This window comes from Mustela erminea, chromosome 17 (assembly GCF_009829155.1).
Source record: "Mustela erminea isolate mMusErm1 chromosome 17, mMusErm1.Pri, whole genome shotgun sequence".
Taxonomy (NCBI): domain Eukaryota; kingdom Metazoa; phylum Chordata; class Mammalia; order Carnivora; family Mustelidae; genus Mustela; species Mustela erminea.
In genome coordinates, this window is record NC_045630.1 from 30,342,830 (window position 1) to 30,359,599 (window position 16,770).

Below are 16,770 nucleotides of genomic sequence, written 5' to 3' on the forward strand. Positions count from 1 at the left end.
AATGAGAATGTTACTCCACCTGAAATTGTTCCAGAGGTCACTTACGTTATCTCCATTTAAAAAACAAAAACCAAAAAACTCTCTTCTTTTTGCTGCTCTGTCCAGGTGAATTCCATTGTTCTGTAGTCTAGCTCACTATCTGACCCACTCTTCTGACTCATCCAGTCTGCTGTTGAACACCTTTAGTGTATTTCTAAATTAACTTATTCTACTTCAGCTCTGAGACTTCCATTTGGTATTTTCTCTTTGCTGCAGTTCTTACTGTGTTCATCCATGTGTTCTTACATCCAGTAAGATGTGTTCATCTTACTGTGTTCATTCCCCCAAGTCTGGAAAACATCTTTCTAACCATTACTTTGAACTATTTATCAGGTAATATACTTATTGCCATTTCATTAAGGTCTTTTTCTGGGGTTTTGTCTTCTTTCATTTGAAGATATTCCTCTGTCACATTTTGCCTGATTTTCTGTGTTTTGGTTTTTTTTTCCTATGTATTAGGCAAAACAGCTACCTTTCCCAAACTTGAAGTAGTAGCCTCGTGCAGGTGATCTGTGAGGCTGAGAAGCAAAATCCCCTCTGGCCATTGATGCCAGGTGCTCAAGTGGAGTGCTAAATGTGGGCTACTCACACCTGCTGGCTGTGGTGAGGTCACAGATGTAGCAATGGAAGGGTAGGGCACTCACCTGGCAAGCTGGGGTGGGTTACAGCTATGGCTAGGGATGGATGGGAGGCCTGCTCAGATGGCTGTGGTGCACCTGTGGTATGGGGGGTTGGGGTGTGCTCAGGTTATAGGAAGACTACCAAAACAGTGACTGTCAAGGGAGAATGGGATTGCAAAAATGGACCCTGCTAGTACTTCTATCCCAGAAAGAGTCCCAAAATGTTCCTGCTTTTCTGGCATTCACTTTAAAAATAGTAAGTGGGTCTTCTTTACACGTGGCCCAGCCACTTTTCAAGGTGCAGCTTTTGCTCTGGGTCCCAGGGTGAGCTGAGTGTGCATACAAACCCTTTATGAGTAGCTTCTCCATTGCCTAGGTTCTGTGGATTTCCTGGACATAATTCCCATTGTTTTCCATTTTGGTGGCTCCTCTCTTTGGTGCAGAACCCAAGGACTGGGGTGCCTGATGTGAGCAACATTCTTTACTCCTCAGGTAGTTTCCACATTTTTAAGATCCTTCCTGATTGTGGGTTGCTGCGCCAGGGGTGGAGTTTTTGATGAGCGCCAGTCTCTCTTTCCTCTACCTATCTCCATGTTGCCTTTATCCTCTGTTGTGGAGATACTGTCTGTCTAGTTCTCAGAACTCTTCCAGAGGAAATTATTGCACATACAGCTGTGGGTCTGTTGTGTCTGCGGGAGGGAGGCAGTTCAGGATCTTCCTATACCTCTATTTGGCCTAAAAAACTTCTATCGAATACCCCATTTTCTCTAATATTCCCCATAAAAATGTTATTATGTAGTAGAACCCACACATCAACCAGCCAGTCACTATTTCCACAGGACCATACTAAAAATAATTGGTTTCATTTTCTTTTATCTCACCGAAAATTAGAAAATATCTTGAATTGCTGTAATAAATGGTAACATTTTCTTTCTAAAAGCCATTCCAAAGTAGGTATGAGTTCTATTTCTTCTACATCACCTATTTTAGTAACCTGCAAATATAAAGCACAAAAATCATGACTTTATTTCTTTAAAAAATATGCACTATTTTCAAGAAATTAAGAAAGCCTGTGTTTGCCTCATAACCTACTTGCTTTCATAATTAAACTTGTTCTATAGATGACCTCTACCACTTTATTTATACCCAAACTTGATTTCCCTTCCCACACTGATTCAATAGTTGCCATTTTCTAAGGCTATTTCTCATGCTCCAATAGAGAAAGAATAAAAGAAACTTCTTCCTCACTTTTAGATACTTCTCACAAATATCTGTTCATTTTTCATTCTCATAATCTGTACATTTTCTGTAAATGTAATATTTATGAGCTCAATTTTAACTACAGAGGCATAATAGTTCCAAAGGGACTAATAATCCCATTACCAAGATACCTTACTTTGACAACCAAGAACCACAGGCCTTTATCAAGAAATTCCCTTCCCCAGAGTCACTCTTCCCCATCTGAATGTTAACATTTTCTTCAATTTCTTCTGGAAATAAAAGTCTGCCTATATCAGCACATATGTACTTATGGGCACATTTTTGTTTATATAGAAGTTGTTCCTCCCACTTTCAGTTGATAATACACATCAGAGATATCTCCACATCCACACCTACAGATCTGCTTCATTCAGGTGTGGCCCTGCCCATGCTCAAAATCTCTGTCTGTCAAGTAAATGGATCTTTAAAAAAAATTATTAAAACCGAATCTTAAACCTTTATCTCTATAAAAAAAGAGAAAAAAACTTGCTGTTAAGTTTCTCCCAAAGAAGTTTTTTTTTAAAGATTTTATTTATTTATTTGACAGAGATCACAAGCAGGCAGAGAGGCAGGCAGAGAGAGAAAGGGAAGCAGGCTCCCTGCTGAGAAGAGAGCCCAATGTGGGGCTCAATCCCTGGACCTTGAGATCACGACCTGAGCTGAAGGCAGAGGCTTTAACCCACTGAGCCACCCAGGTGCCCCTCTCCCAAATAATATCTTAAACATAAACTATCCCTCAAATAACCAGGTTTACCTGGTCATTACACACAAAGATATTTTAAATTGAATAATGTTTTTCCATTATGATTTTAAAAGCTGAAAACACATATTCTATCTTACCTTTGAGATAAATGATGCAGTAACAATCCAAAATTCTTTGCAGTGTCTAGCTCTGTGGGCAGAGACCACCTGAAGATCATATGGATTATCGAGAATTTGACGGTTTTTCCGAGGAAGGCAATATACAAATTCTCCATCATCTGTTAAAGGTTCCTGAGGTTAAAAAAATTTTAATTAACTTAACCAAATGAAGTAATAAAATGACTGAACAACAGATCACTCAGTAAATTGAAACAATTTTAGATTAAAATTAAGAGTAATATCACTGAAGAAAGCTAACATCAAATTATGTACAAAGTTCCGCAAGATCAATCTTATGAAATATTTAAAATATGTAATTTTCATTCTTACACTGTGGTGAAGCAACATTCACAAAAACTCCTCTATGTGCCTCCTAATGTGTGCTTATTCACACAAAGAACTTGGCAACGTATCTTTAACACACATGCCCCAGTGCCAGTCAGTCTGTCTGCCAACATCAGAAGCTTTTGGAGCGTGTTAATCATTTGTTTTGATAATGATGGTGGCTTAGTATTATAATAATAACTACTATTTGTAAAGTAAATAAATAATTAGATAAGTAATAAGTGTTTCATATACATTATTCACCAGAATTTAATCTCTTAAATTTAATCTTTTAAAGTACCCACAGGGTTTATGATCATTTTAGCTCATTAAACAGATGCACAAGTTAATATTTTGAGGAATGAGGCAATTGGGGGAAAGTCACAAAGACAGGAAGGGCAGGTTGAGATGCAAATGCGAGTCACATTGAAGCTGTGTTCTGAGATTCTGCTGTGTTACTGGAGCCTCTTTCTTACTCACCAGCCATTCCTGAGAAACCAGCCACTTCGTATTAAGAAAATATTTTACATGAAATTTAATGTTTTTCACCTTTGAGACTTTCTCATTATTGGAATTTAAAAATCTCAGACCCAGATTTACTTCTTAAAACAGTTTGTGTCCTCGTTGAAGAATGTCACTGTTTCTCCCTAATTGTCCCAGGTGCTCACTATCTTGTTTATTTTTAGGATTTATTTATTGGGGGAGAGGGGCACAGGCGGAGGGACAAGCAGACTCCCCACTGAACGTAGAGCCTGACATGGGGCTCAAATCCCATGACTCTGAGAACACAACCTGAGCAGAAACCAAGAGTCAGACACTCAACTGACTGCACCACCAGGTGCCCTGCACGGTCTTCTTTTGACCACTGAGAGGATACGAACCTGGAAATCTTAAGAAACGAGTTTAAAACTACAAGTAAAATGAAATAAGCCTCAAGTGATGATTTGTATAGTACATGGTTTGGTTACAGTTATGTGGCCACTTGAGCCATTCTTGTTCTAATTACTTACAGGAAGTTGAGGATACTAGAAAAAAATTTTTTTAAGATTTTTTAATTTATTTATTTGACAGAGAGAGAGGGAGATCACAAGTAGGCAGAAAGGCAGATGGGGTGGGGGGAGCAGGCTCCCCACTGAGCAGAGAGCCTGATGTAGGGCTCGATCCTTAAACTCTGAGATCATGACCTAAGCCAAAGGCAGAGTTTTACCCCACTGAGCCACCCAGGTGCCCTGAGGATACTAGAAACTTAATGTAGACAAAATTATCCAAATGGGTCATGTATGTAATTAAATCATCCACTTACCAGAAGCATAATATATTCCAATGAAATTACTGGTTTTCAATTAAAAGCAAGTAGTTTTTCGTATTCTCAATCCTTTCTTTATAAACAAATGAAACCTCCATTATCAGTGAGTCCAACATCTGGCTCAGCAATGTATTTTCTAAGCCACCATGCCTGCTACATGCCAGACACCAGGCCACCTGCATTCTTCATTTAATTTTCACAGCTCTCTAAGGTTAAGTACTATTATTTCCAATTTAAGCTCAAAGAAGCTGAAGCTCAGAGAGGTCAGGAACTTGCCCAAAACCACACAGTGAGCACATAAACAGAGATGCAAAACTGGGCAACTCTGCTTCCATTATGCATGGTTCCTTGTTTTACATTAATGCTGCCTCTGACAATGACCCAAAGACTGTTTCTCCTCCTGGTCTAGGAGTCTAGAGCAGGGATCAGCAAACTCTGGCCAGGACTAAGTGCCTATTTCTCTAACTAAAGTCTCATAGGAACAAAGCCACATCCATTTGGTTATATCTGTTTCCTGTTGCTTTTGCCCTACAGTGAGAGAGCTGAGTAATAACAACAGAGATCAGAGAGCCTGCAAAGCCTAAAATACTACCTGGCACTTCTCAGAAAAAATTAGCTGGCCCCTGGTCTAGAACAATGGTTCTTAATTGTGCATCAGAATCATCTGGAGAGCTTCATCAAGTATGGACGACTGGGTTCCACCCCCAGAGTTTCTGATCCACAAGGTCTGGGATGGAGATGAGAATATGTATGGTGGATCAGCTCCCAGATTCTGCTGGTGTGATCTACCTGCAAACTGCCCTCTGAGAATCCTGGGTCTAAAAGTAGTTATGATCCTGCCCAATCTTCCATCTCCTGTCATGAAGAAGGGCACCAGAGGCCGACCTCACTCCTCATGGCTGCTCGTGCCCTCTGCATGTGACCCTGCACATGCTAAACCTTCTCCAAAGAGGAAAGGATAAAGAAATACAAAGATAATGAGATAGAAAATTGGGTACCAGGCAGTAAGAACAAGGATACAATGTTAAAGTAAAATGATGCCCAATGCTTTCACAAGCATTTACCATGAAACAATGATGGTAATTTGATATTAATGTAGTAATGGCTAATTTTAATACAATATGTAAGTGAATGAAATTAAGATTAAGGTATCATTTTAAATATCAACCTTTGTATTACAAAACTGGATAAAACAGAAGGATACCTTTAGAATAATCTTCTGAATTGCAGTTTTGGAACTTTTGTGCTCCAAACAGTGCTGTGGTAACGTCGTTTGCCAACCAAACTTTTCTCTTAGCCTTATAATATGTCTTGTCACATCATCATCCTCTGGTTCTGGTTTAGAACATAAAAAAAGAAAATCTAATATAATTGTGAGTATGGGCATCACTTAAGGATAATGTATAATATTCCAAATATTTCTACATAGAGAAAAAATTTAAATGGAAACTCATACTTATTTACACAAAGACTATATAGCTGGAAGAGAAAATATAGCTTGAAATTTAATTTTAACACAAGCTGGAAAAAAAGAATAATATTTTCCATTTAAAAAAGAGATTACAAAAGACCTAATTCCACAATTACACAGGTAGTTGTCACAAGAAGACCCTGGAACGGGAGCCAGTTAGAAGGCTTTTCTTTTTTCTTTTCTTTTTTTTTTTTTTTGTGTGTGTGTGGTTACATTTTCTTTTTTTAATTTTTTATTTTTTATAAACATATATTTTTATCCCCAGGGGTACAGGTCTGTGAATCGCCAGGTTTACACACTTCACAGCACTCACCAAAGCACATACCCTCCCGGATATCCATAACCCCAACCCCTTCTCCCAACCCCCCTCCCCCCAGCAACTCTCAGTTTGTTTTGTGAGATTAAGAGTCACTTATGGTTTGTCTCCCTCCCAATGCCATCTTGTTTCATTGATTCTTCTCCTACCCACTTAAGCCCCCATGTTGCATCACCACTTCCTCATATCAGGGTAGAAGGCTTTTCTTAATAAAAGCTTAAGATGATGTGGAAGCAGTAGGATCAGGATAAAAGTGATGACCATGCAAGGTGGAAATATTCTTCCCAGAGAGTCTCATGCAATACACCTCCCTCCTCCTTCTTTTGTTCCTTCCTCTCTCCCTCCCTTCCCTCCCTCCTTCCTTTCTTCCAAGTAGACTCCACACCCAGCATGCAGCCCAATGTGGGGCTGGAACTCATAACCCTAAGGTCAAGACCTGAGCTGAGGTCAAGAGTTGGACACAACTAAGTGAGCCACCTAGGTGCCCCTCAGACCTTCTTTCTTGATCTCTTAGCAGCTAATAATTCTCTCCTTCTTGAAACATTCCCTTTTCTTGGCTTTTATTCACCATGCTCTACAACTTGTCCTCTTAGCCCTTCTGCTTTTCTTGATAAAACTAATCATGGGAAGAGAAGCGACCCAGAAACCACGCTGACAAAACCAACAATGCTAAGTTGTTCAGGACTTCTGGTTCTCTAGAAATCACAAACACCAACTGATAAAAACAGCTTAACTCAGGACTAAACAGGACATGAACTTTTGAATAAAACAAAGTCAGGACCAGTGTACTAGACCTACACAACCCTAAGAGTAAATTCTTTTAATCTTGTGCTCTAGGCAACTCACCTGTCTCACCCTAGTCTAGGCCCTATCAGTTGCTTAAATAGGAAAGAAGTTTAAGATACTTAATTGAAAGGAAAGCTAGTTAATATTAGGTGAGAAGAGAGAAGGGGAGGTGCCGACACTAATGTAAGGGACACCACAAAGTATTTATGTCTAGCTGAGAGGTAAGCCATACAGACTAGGATATAACAATGTACACCTATTGAAACCATGGTAGTGCCTTACAACACAGATGGGTAGGAAAACAGATCGGTAGAACCAAGTAGAGACCAGAAATAGGAACATTTACAAAAGACAATCTAGTAAGCAAGAAAAAGGTATTTCAAATCAGTAGAGCAATCATTAGCTGTTCATAAATCATAATGGGAAATTAGCCACTTAAAAAACTATGCAATTATATGCAAGTTTAAATTATAGATGAATTATAAGAGTAAATGTGGAAACAGAAATTACAGAAAATATATGTTCCTGAAAAAATATTAAAGCATGTTTAAAAAAAATAATAAATTTGACTTCTTCAAACTTAGCAATTTATACAGCAGAAAAGCCACCACAAATAAATCTAAAGCATAATTATCAAGTTAGAATGTCTCTAACCTATGTAAGAAGCTAGGGATTAACATCAGATATTTAAAGAGTTCCTACCAATCAATAAGAAATAAATGTTTTCATATAAAGATGAACAATTTATAGGAAATACAAATGGCCAGTAAACATACCAAAAAATATCCAACCCCATTAGTAATCAGAAAATTGCAAATTAAAATTACAACAAAATAGCCATTCTCACCCATCAGACTTGCAGAAAATTAAGTTAGGAAATATCCACTGTTGGCCAGGGTATTCCTCCTATGCAATACTGCAAAAGCATAAATTAATGCATCCATTCTTGGTGGTGACCTGGCAGATTTAATGAACTGATAGAGACCACTGGAGAATGGAAGTGATTTATGACAAATTTAAAATAACAATTTTTCAGAATAAGTAGTAAATTTAGGGAAAGTATAGATCCTCCAAAATGCTGGGGGGAACTTTTTCTAAAAACTAGATTAATTCAGAAATCAAAGATAGGGCTACCTGGGTGGCCCAGTTGTTTAAACAGCTGCCTTTAGCTCAGGTCATGATCCTAGGGTTGTGGAATCAAACCCCAAGTCAGGCTCCTGGCTCAGAAGGAAGCCTGCTTCTCCCTCTGCCTGCCACTCCCACTGACTGTGCACTCTCTCGCTCTCTGACAAATAAATGAATAAAATATTTTAAAAAAGAAAGAAAGAAAATCACAGGTATTTACTAAAATGAGACAATCCATTATGCACCTAACATGGCAGAGTGAGGCACGGTCCTAGTGTGCTGGGTGCATGGTATGAGCCAGGAGAGCAATTCTTTCTATCAGAACTGCAAGGAGACTAGCCTGTATTCCACTTTCACGGTGAGTCAAGAATATAGGTACCAGAAGTAAGGTCAGGAAATTACAACTTTCAAAGGAAAATCTTCCAGAAAAAAACCATGGGGGAAAAAAAAGCAGCATAAAGACATTTATTTTGTCAACGTAGACACAAGCCTCTATCTTCTGTTAGAGACGCAATAAAATCTCGTCAGTGAACACTGGGCTGGGCTCCCAGTGCCCTCCCCTTCTAATCCACAGCCTTGAAAAAGCTCTATCACCAGACAGAATCTTCAACAGGAGTGACAGTGAAGACAGAGCTTAAGGAGGAGTTCCAGCATTTAAGGGTAAAATCACAAATCTTTACGATGAAAATAAAACCTTTCTTTTAAGAAGTTTACAACAGGCACCTGGGTGGCTCAGGCAGTAAGTGTCTGACTAGTGATGTCGGCTCAGATCATGATCTCAGGGTCGTTAAGACAGAGCCCATGTTGGGTTCTGCACTGGTCATGGAATCTGCATGGGACTCTCACGCTCCCTCTGCCCCTTCCCTCATTCACTCTCTCTCAAAAAAAAAGGTGAAAACAGAACTTCTGCTACCTTGGAGTCAGAGTGTAATTGATATTATCCCACCATGGGACCATGTCTTCCTAATGAAAGATAATATATAAAAACTGTCAAATGAGCCACACTGCTGGTAAGTACTGTGTCAGCTCCAAGGAGAAGGGTCGCAGCAGACTAGGGACCTCACTGAGAGCTTATAGAACTTGCATAAATATCAATCTTAACGTAAGGACTGAGGGGGGCAAACATTCTAGACAAAAGAATCATCTTAAAAGAAAGAGACAAAGAGTAAATTCCAAAAGCGCACATCAACATGAATGATCTCCAAAGGACACAATAAAATGTCACAGACGTACATATTTCAAAGCTTTTACTGAAGTATAACATACATACAGAGGGTACACACACCATCCGTAGGCATACAGCCTGATGTGTTTCAGACATTAATATAGCCTGGAGCCAGCGCACCCATCATGAAAGAAAGCATCACCAGCCCTCCTGAAGTCCGCCTTGAACCTTGCCCAGTTACTATTACCACTTCAGCCCATTCCCACAAAAGTCACCACTCTCCTGCTTTCTCAGATTAGAGATTAATTTTTCCTAGTGTTTACTCTACATGGTGCTCATTGTACCATGTGTATTCTTCCCCATGCAGCTTATTCTGGTCAACAGGGTGTGTGCTTCTGCACAAAATAATGCCACATGTTTTATGGATGTATTAGTTGTCTATTGATATGGGAGCAACTGTCCTAACATTTAAAAGTTTAAAACAAAAAATTTTTTTCACAATTTCTACGGGCGAGTAGCTCAGTTTCCCATGAGGTTGTAATCAAAACGCTGAAGGCTCTCCCGGGGCTGGAGGATGCTCTCCCACACAGACATGCTGATATGCCGGGGATCTCAGCTCTTTGCCCAGTGGACCCCTCTATAGGGCCACGTACGTGTGTCACAGGAGAGCACACAGGAGAAGGGATCTCTCCAGGCCTATCATGACTTCATGACTTTGTCTTGGAGGGCACACGGCATCGTTCCACCATGTTCTACTTTGTACAACTGCAAACTATCACATCCACTGTATTATTAGTTAGAAATGAGTCACTAAAGTCTGGCCTTTATTTAAAGGGAGAGGAGTAAGGCTCTGGCTTTTGAAGGAAGGAGTGTCAAAACATATGTGACAAATTTTTAAACTCCCACAATGGACAAATATAAATGTAGACAATACATAAAACCATCCATGGAAAGGACAGTCGCCCATGTGAGTGTGACGGTCAGTTGGTCCTACTGTTAACTGTCGACAGGAAGCAGAGAGGGGAGCACTCTGAGCTACTCACTTTACTTGGGTACCTGCTCTCCACTGCAGTGTAACAGATTACTGCAAACTGGGTGTTTGTTATCCCACAGTGTCCAGAGGTCCGATACCCAGCAAATTTCACCTGGGTCCTCTGCCTAGGGTCTCACAGGGCTGACATGAACATGCTGGCTGATGACGCCTCATCCGGAGACACTGGCTCCAAGCTCCCCTCAGTGCTGGCAGAACTCATTTTCTTTGTGGCTGCATGACTGAGGTCCCGGTTTTCTGGCTAACAGTTGGCCCAGGTACCACTGTCGGCTACAGAAGTCTAGTTTGGGGTCCTTGCCCCAGGGCCCTCTCCACACATGGCCATCTTCCCCTTCAAAGACGCCAGCGTGGCATCTGCTACTGCTCTGGTCTCTTTTAAAGGCTCATCAGATGAGGGCAGGCTCACCCAGGAAAACCTCCTCTTACAACCTTATTACACCTCAGAAATGCCACACAGAATGCCCTCGTCCAGGAGCAACACTCCCATTGCACTCGCAGCTGTGGCTCACACTCGCCAGGAGGGGAGGAGACAAGGCCTGTCAGTTTTGTGCCATCGGAGGCATTCATAATAGTGACTATCTTCTTTTCAGAAAAAGGAAGCCTGTTTAAATGAGGGGCCCAGAAGTCTACATTTCAATAGCTTTATGACTAATCTGGCTTGGACCATGGTAAATCAGTGAAACACAGAAAAGTTTCCCTTTTCCTGTCAAACTTAAGATACTAATACAAATAAGAATTTCAGTTATATTATCATATGGTTTCACTTACTTGTGGAACATAAGGCATAGCACGGAGGACATTAGAAGAAGGAAGGGAAGATTGAAGTGGGGGAAAGTGGAGGGGGAGATGAATGATGAGAGACTATGGACTCTGAGAAACACACTAAGGGTTTTACGGGGAGGAGCATGGGGAGGGGGTGAGCCTGGTGATGGGTATTAAGGAGGGAGAGCATGCACTGCATGGAGCACTGGGTGTTATACACAAACAATGAATCTTGGAACACTACCTTAAAAACTAATGATGTACTGTATGGTGACTAATGTAACATAATAAATAAATAAATAAGAATTTCAGGTATAAAGAAAGCACAACCTGGAAAACATGAGAAAAATCAGCTTAAATGAATTATCTATTTGGGGAGTTAAACCCTGTGTCAGAAAAAGATGGAAAAGAATTAAATACAATGATACCATAAAGTTTTACTAAAAGGATAAAACAAAGCCATATAACTTTATTTAAATTCTATAACCATAACCTTCAGAATTGTTCCTAATTAAGAACATAGTCAATCTATGTTTTTCAATCTGTCGATATTCTGGGTTTTCAATCTATTGATATTCTGGGTTTTCAAGAAGATTTAAAAAAAGCTAACAGTTCTCTAAGCAACCAAACACATAAAATTCAGTAAGACTCTTTCTTCTAAAGTCAGTGTCCTACTCAAGCACACAAAACCACACAATTATCTGAAAGAAAATGTCATGTCTTCCAAACAAGCTGTCTACCTGTTGTATCATAGGATACAAGCCTTTTCTTCTTAACTTTTGGACAAGGGTGAATCTGATCCTTTTTTGCCTTTGATTTCTCTTTCTTCTTAGGAGAAACTGGTTCTGAAGGATCTTGCTGAGTTCCAGTTTTTTGGAAGTAATCTGAAAATAAAAACATTATTAACTGAGTAACCAGCAAGAGCTATAAATAATACCACAGCCATTCTCCACACCAGGCCATACAGGGGATCATGACACAGTGTCAATTTTTAAGAGTACAGGCTCTGAGTCAGATGCCTTCATTCCAACCAGTTACAAGCTTTGCCACTCAGTGCTGTGATTTACTCTGCAAGTAGCCCATCAGCCTTTCTTTACCCACCTGTGAAATGGGGACTGTTAGAGTGAGAACCTCATAGAGTGTTACAAGGATTAAGTTAGTTAATATGTTTAAAGCATATAGTCAGGGGCGCCTGGGTGGTTCAGTCAGTGAAGCGTCCACCTTTGGCTCAGGTCATGATCTCCAGGTCCTGGGATGGAGTTCTGCCTTAGGCTCTCTGCTCAGGGGGGACTCTGCTTCTCCCTCTGCCCCTCCCCCTGCTCGTGCTCACTCTCTCTCTGTGTCTCTCTCAAATGAATAAAATATTTTTTAAAAAGCACACAGTAAGTACTTACAAAGACAAATATTAATTCTATCATTACAATAAATGCGAATTCTCGTGTGAAAAACATTAACAAAAGCTTTTTATCAGGGAGGGACTTCTCTCCTCAGAGTACAGCCCCATCATTCTGGTGGCTGACTCTGGTGGCTGACACAACACCCCGCCCCACTCTCTAAACACCCTCTCATCTCTAGTGCGCTTCAACCAACCCCTCCCGAGATCATCCCCGAGAGCCCGTCATCACCAGCCTCTCCTTCCAGCCTGCTTGGCACTCCCAACATCACCATTTTTTTTTTTTTTGATGTCCTTGGCACCTCCAGTTCACGGCCCCATGACTTTCTACCCATCACCCCTCTGCTTCTTTGCATCTTTCTTTTGATCCCCCTGAAATTATGTTGTCTTTCAATGACACTCTTGCCAGAGCCTCAACTCTCACTCTTGATCTCATCTCCATGGCAGAACAGCAGCCCTGGACGATGCCAGCTCAACGTGCTCAGTGTGCCTGCGTTTGCATACCTCAGAGCTGTTACACAAAGGCCCAAACGGGAGTGGACTGAAATCGACTTTAATATTTCACAAATGGCCCCTGAACACTTACCATTTTCCTGGCTCCCTTGCTCTTCTGGCGTTGAACAGCTAGCTCAGATGTGCCTCAGACCCCAGCACCTTCACCTTCCCAACCCTCCACTTCAACGGATCTTCATGCCTACTACCCAGGGCACGCAAAGGCATCGGACGGGAATTCCTTCAACGTGCTTGTGCTAAGTAAGCCAACGAACCCACCCCAGCAGCATCCTTTCCTCCTGCCCCTCCTGACTTCATTAGGGAGGTGTTTCTCCTCCCATCCAAATCAATCCTTTCCACCCTTGTTTGCAACCCAACCCCTCATGCCTACTCTACTAATTATTCCTCTTCCCCTTCGCATATCAAGCTCCCACCATCAAGCCTGAGCAGCCAGCAAGCCTCACCCATTCCTAGACCACATTTCCCTCTAGCTGGTGAATTCTATCTCGCCTTTCTTCACAGTCGTACTTCTCAAAAGAGTTGCAGGTACTCACTATTCTATTTCTTCATCTGCTCCCACTTCCTAATCTAGTCTAGTTGAGTTTCAGACCTCCACTTAAATAGCACTCAAGTGACCATATAAATTCAATGGGGATTTTCAGTCCCCATTTGACTGAGTATTATTACTTTTGAATGCTCCTTCTTTTTGTAAAATTGAGATATAATTGACAAATAACATTATTAGTTTCAGCTATACGACATAGTTAATATTTGTACATATTGCAAAAAGATCATCACAACATTCCTCACATAGTTGCAATTTTTTTGTGGTGAGAACTTTTAAGATTTACTGTCAGCAAATTTCAAATTTACAACATGCTATTGTTAACATTCACCATGTTGTGCATCATGTCTCCATAATTTATAACTCCAAGTTTGTACACGTGACCACCTTCCCTCATTTTACCCACTCCCAACCCCTGCCTTGGGCAACCACCAACCTATTCTCTGTATTCATGAGTTTAGATTCCACATACAAGTGAGATCATATTGTATTTGTCTTTTGATGACTTGTTTCACTTGGCACAGTGCTGTCAAGGTCCATCTGTCACAAATGGCAACGGTTTCATTTTCTTACGGCTGAATAATCTTCCACTGTATATGCGAATCACAGCTTCTTCATCCATCAATAGTTTATTTCTGTGTCTTGTAAATAATGTAGCAATGAACATGGGGATGTAAGCATCTTTCTGAGTTGGGTGTTTTCATTTCTTTTAAATAAATATGAAGAAATGCAATTACAGGATCATATGGTATTTCTAATGTGTTGAGGAACCTCCATACTATTTTCTGCAGCAGCTGCTTCAACTTACATTCTCACCAACAGAGCATGAGGGTTCCCTATTCTCCACACTGTCCCCAACACTAACTATCTCTTCTCTTTTGAGATAGAGATAGTAGCCATCCTAGCCATCCTAACAGGTGTGAGGTTATAGCTCACTGTGGTTTTGATTTGCATTCCCCTGATAATTACCTGTTGGCTATCTGCATGTCTTTGGAAAAAAGTCTATTCAGGTCCTCTGCCCATTTTTAATTGGAGTTTTGGTTTTTTGGCTATTGAGTTGTAGAAGTTCTTTATGTATTTTGGATATGAACTCCTTATTACATACATAATTTGCAAATATTCTTCTTCCATTTCATAGCCTTTTCATTTTGGTGTTTTCCTTCACTGTGCGGAATTTTTTTGGTTTGATGTAGTCCCACTTGTTTATATTTGCTTTTGTTGCCTTTGCTTTTAGTGCCAAATCCAAAAACAGATCACTGCCGAGACAGGATGTTTCCACCAATGATTTCTCTTAGGAGCTTCATGCTTTTAATGTATTGCTGAATTTGCTTTGCTAATATTTTACTGAGAATTTCTGCATGTTCATCGGGGATATTGGTCTGTAATCTTTTCCTGTGGCATCTTTGTCTGGTTTTGATATCAGGGTAATACTGACCTTGTAAACTGAGTTTGGAAGTGTTCTCTTATTTTGGGGAAGAATTTGAGAAGGATTATTAACTCTTCCTTGAATGTTTGGTAGATTTCACCATTGAAGCCAACTGGTCTGGACTTGTTTGTTGAAAGGTTTTTGATTACCAATTCAAATTCTTAACACTAATTATTCTGTTCAAATTTTCTAATTCTTCATGACAGCCTTGGTAGGTTGTACGTTTCTAGGAATTTATACATTTATGCTGGGTTATCCAATTTGTTGGTGCATAATTGTTCATAGTGTCTCTTTGTCCCATGGTATCTGCTATACCATCTCCTCTTTCATTTAAGTCTGTGTGTGTGTGTGTGTGTGTGTGTGTGTGATTCTTGCTAAAGGTCTGTCAACTTTATCTTTTCAAAGAACCATCTTTTAGTGACACTGATCTTTTCTATTGTCTTTTTAGTCTCTATTTCATTTCTTTTTCTCTGATCTGTTCTTTTTTTTTTTTTAAGACTTTATTTATTTATTTGACAGAGAGAGAGAGAGAGATCACAAGTAGGCAGAGAGAGGTGGGGGGAAGCAGGCTCCCTGCTGGGCAGAGAGCCTGATACAAGGCTCGATCCCAGGATCCTGAGATCATGACCTGAGCCAAAGGCAGAGGCTTAACCCACTGAGCCACCCAGGCGCCCCTGATCTCTGTTCTTTCTTTCCTTCTACTAACCACTGGCTTTGTTCTTTTTCTACTTCCTCAACTGAGATTTTTCTCATTTATCGAAATAGATGTGTGATGCTATGAACTTCTCTCTTCTAATTGCTTTGCTTATCCTGTAAATTCCGGTATACCATATCTCCATTTTCATTTGTCTTAGGCATTTTTAAAAATTTCTCCTTTGATTTTTTTCTCTGGATCTTGGTTAGGTATTTGTGTGTTTAAGATTTTATTTGAGAGAGAGCATGCACAAGCAGGAGTGGCAGAGAGAGAGGGAGAAGCACCATGCGGTACTTGATCCTACGACCCTGGGACCATGATGCATTAACGCACTGAGCCACCAGGCACCTTAGCCCTTGGTTATTTAGTAGCATGTTGTTTAATCTCCACATTTGTGAATTTTCCAGTTTTCTTTTTCTAAAATTTCTAGTTTTTTGGTTTCTTTTTTTCCCCCCCATTGTGGCAGAAAAGATCCTTGACATGATTTCAAACTGCTTAAATTTACTGAGACTTGTTTTATGACCTGTTGTATGATCTATCCTGGTGAATGTCCATCCCACGAACACTTGAGAAGTTGTGTGTAGTCGACTGCTTTGGGATGAAATGTTCTACTACACCTGTTAAATCCATCTGGTCTCACATATTAAGACCAATGTTTCCTTATTGTTTTGGGGTATTTTTTTTTTGGTTTGGTTTTTTCTGTCTGGATGACCTGTCCATTGATGCAAGTGCAATGTTGGAGTCCTCCACTGTTCCTGTCTTGTTATCAATTTCTTTTAGGTCTGTTAATCTGAATTTAGGTACCCCTATGTTGAGTTCAGATTTACAAATGTTATATCCTCTTGCTCTATTGGCCCCTTTATCATTATCATTAAATATTTTTATTTTTTATTTTTTTTTAAAGATTTTATTTATTCATTTGACACAGAGAGATCACCAGTAGGCAGAGAGGCAGGCAGAGAGAGAGAGAGGAGGAAGCAGGCTCCCCGCGGAGCAGAGAACCTGATGCGGGACTCGATCCCAGGACCCTGAGATCATGACCTGAGCCGAAGGCAACGGCTTAACCCACTGAGCCACCCAGGCGCCCTCATTATCATTAAATATTGACCTTCTT

The 16,770-nt window shown here is 40.3% G+C and overlaps 1 protein-coding gene across 11 annotated transcripts in view; it reads right to left on the reverse strand.

Moving 5' to 3' along the window:
- DNAH14 (dynein axonemal heavy chain 14) overlaps positions 1-16,770 on the reverse strand; it is a 361,489-nt gene that overhangs the window by 301,886 nt on the left and 42,833 nt on the right. For 9 of the 11 annotated variants that reach the window (XM_032319061.1, XM_032319058.1, XM_032319057.1 and 6 more), the window contains exons 4-7: positions 11,827-11,970; positions 5,615-5,745; positions 2,760-2,912; positions 1,541-1,653 (exon numbers count right to left, since the gene is read on the reverse strand). In XM_032319061.1, the coding sequence (XP_032174952.1) occupies positions 1,541-1,653; positions 2,760-2,912; positions 5,615-5,745; positions 11,827-11,970 (541 nt within the window). Of the gene's footprint in view, positions 1-1,540; positions 1,654-2,759; positions 2,913-5,614; positions 5,746-11,826; positions 11,971-16,770 lie in introns of those variants that run through there. The other 2 variants (XM_032319065.1, XM_032319066.1) reach the window with 2 other exon arrangements.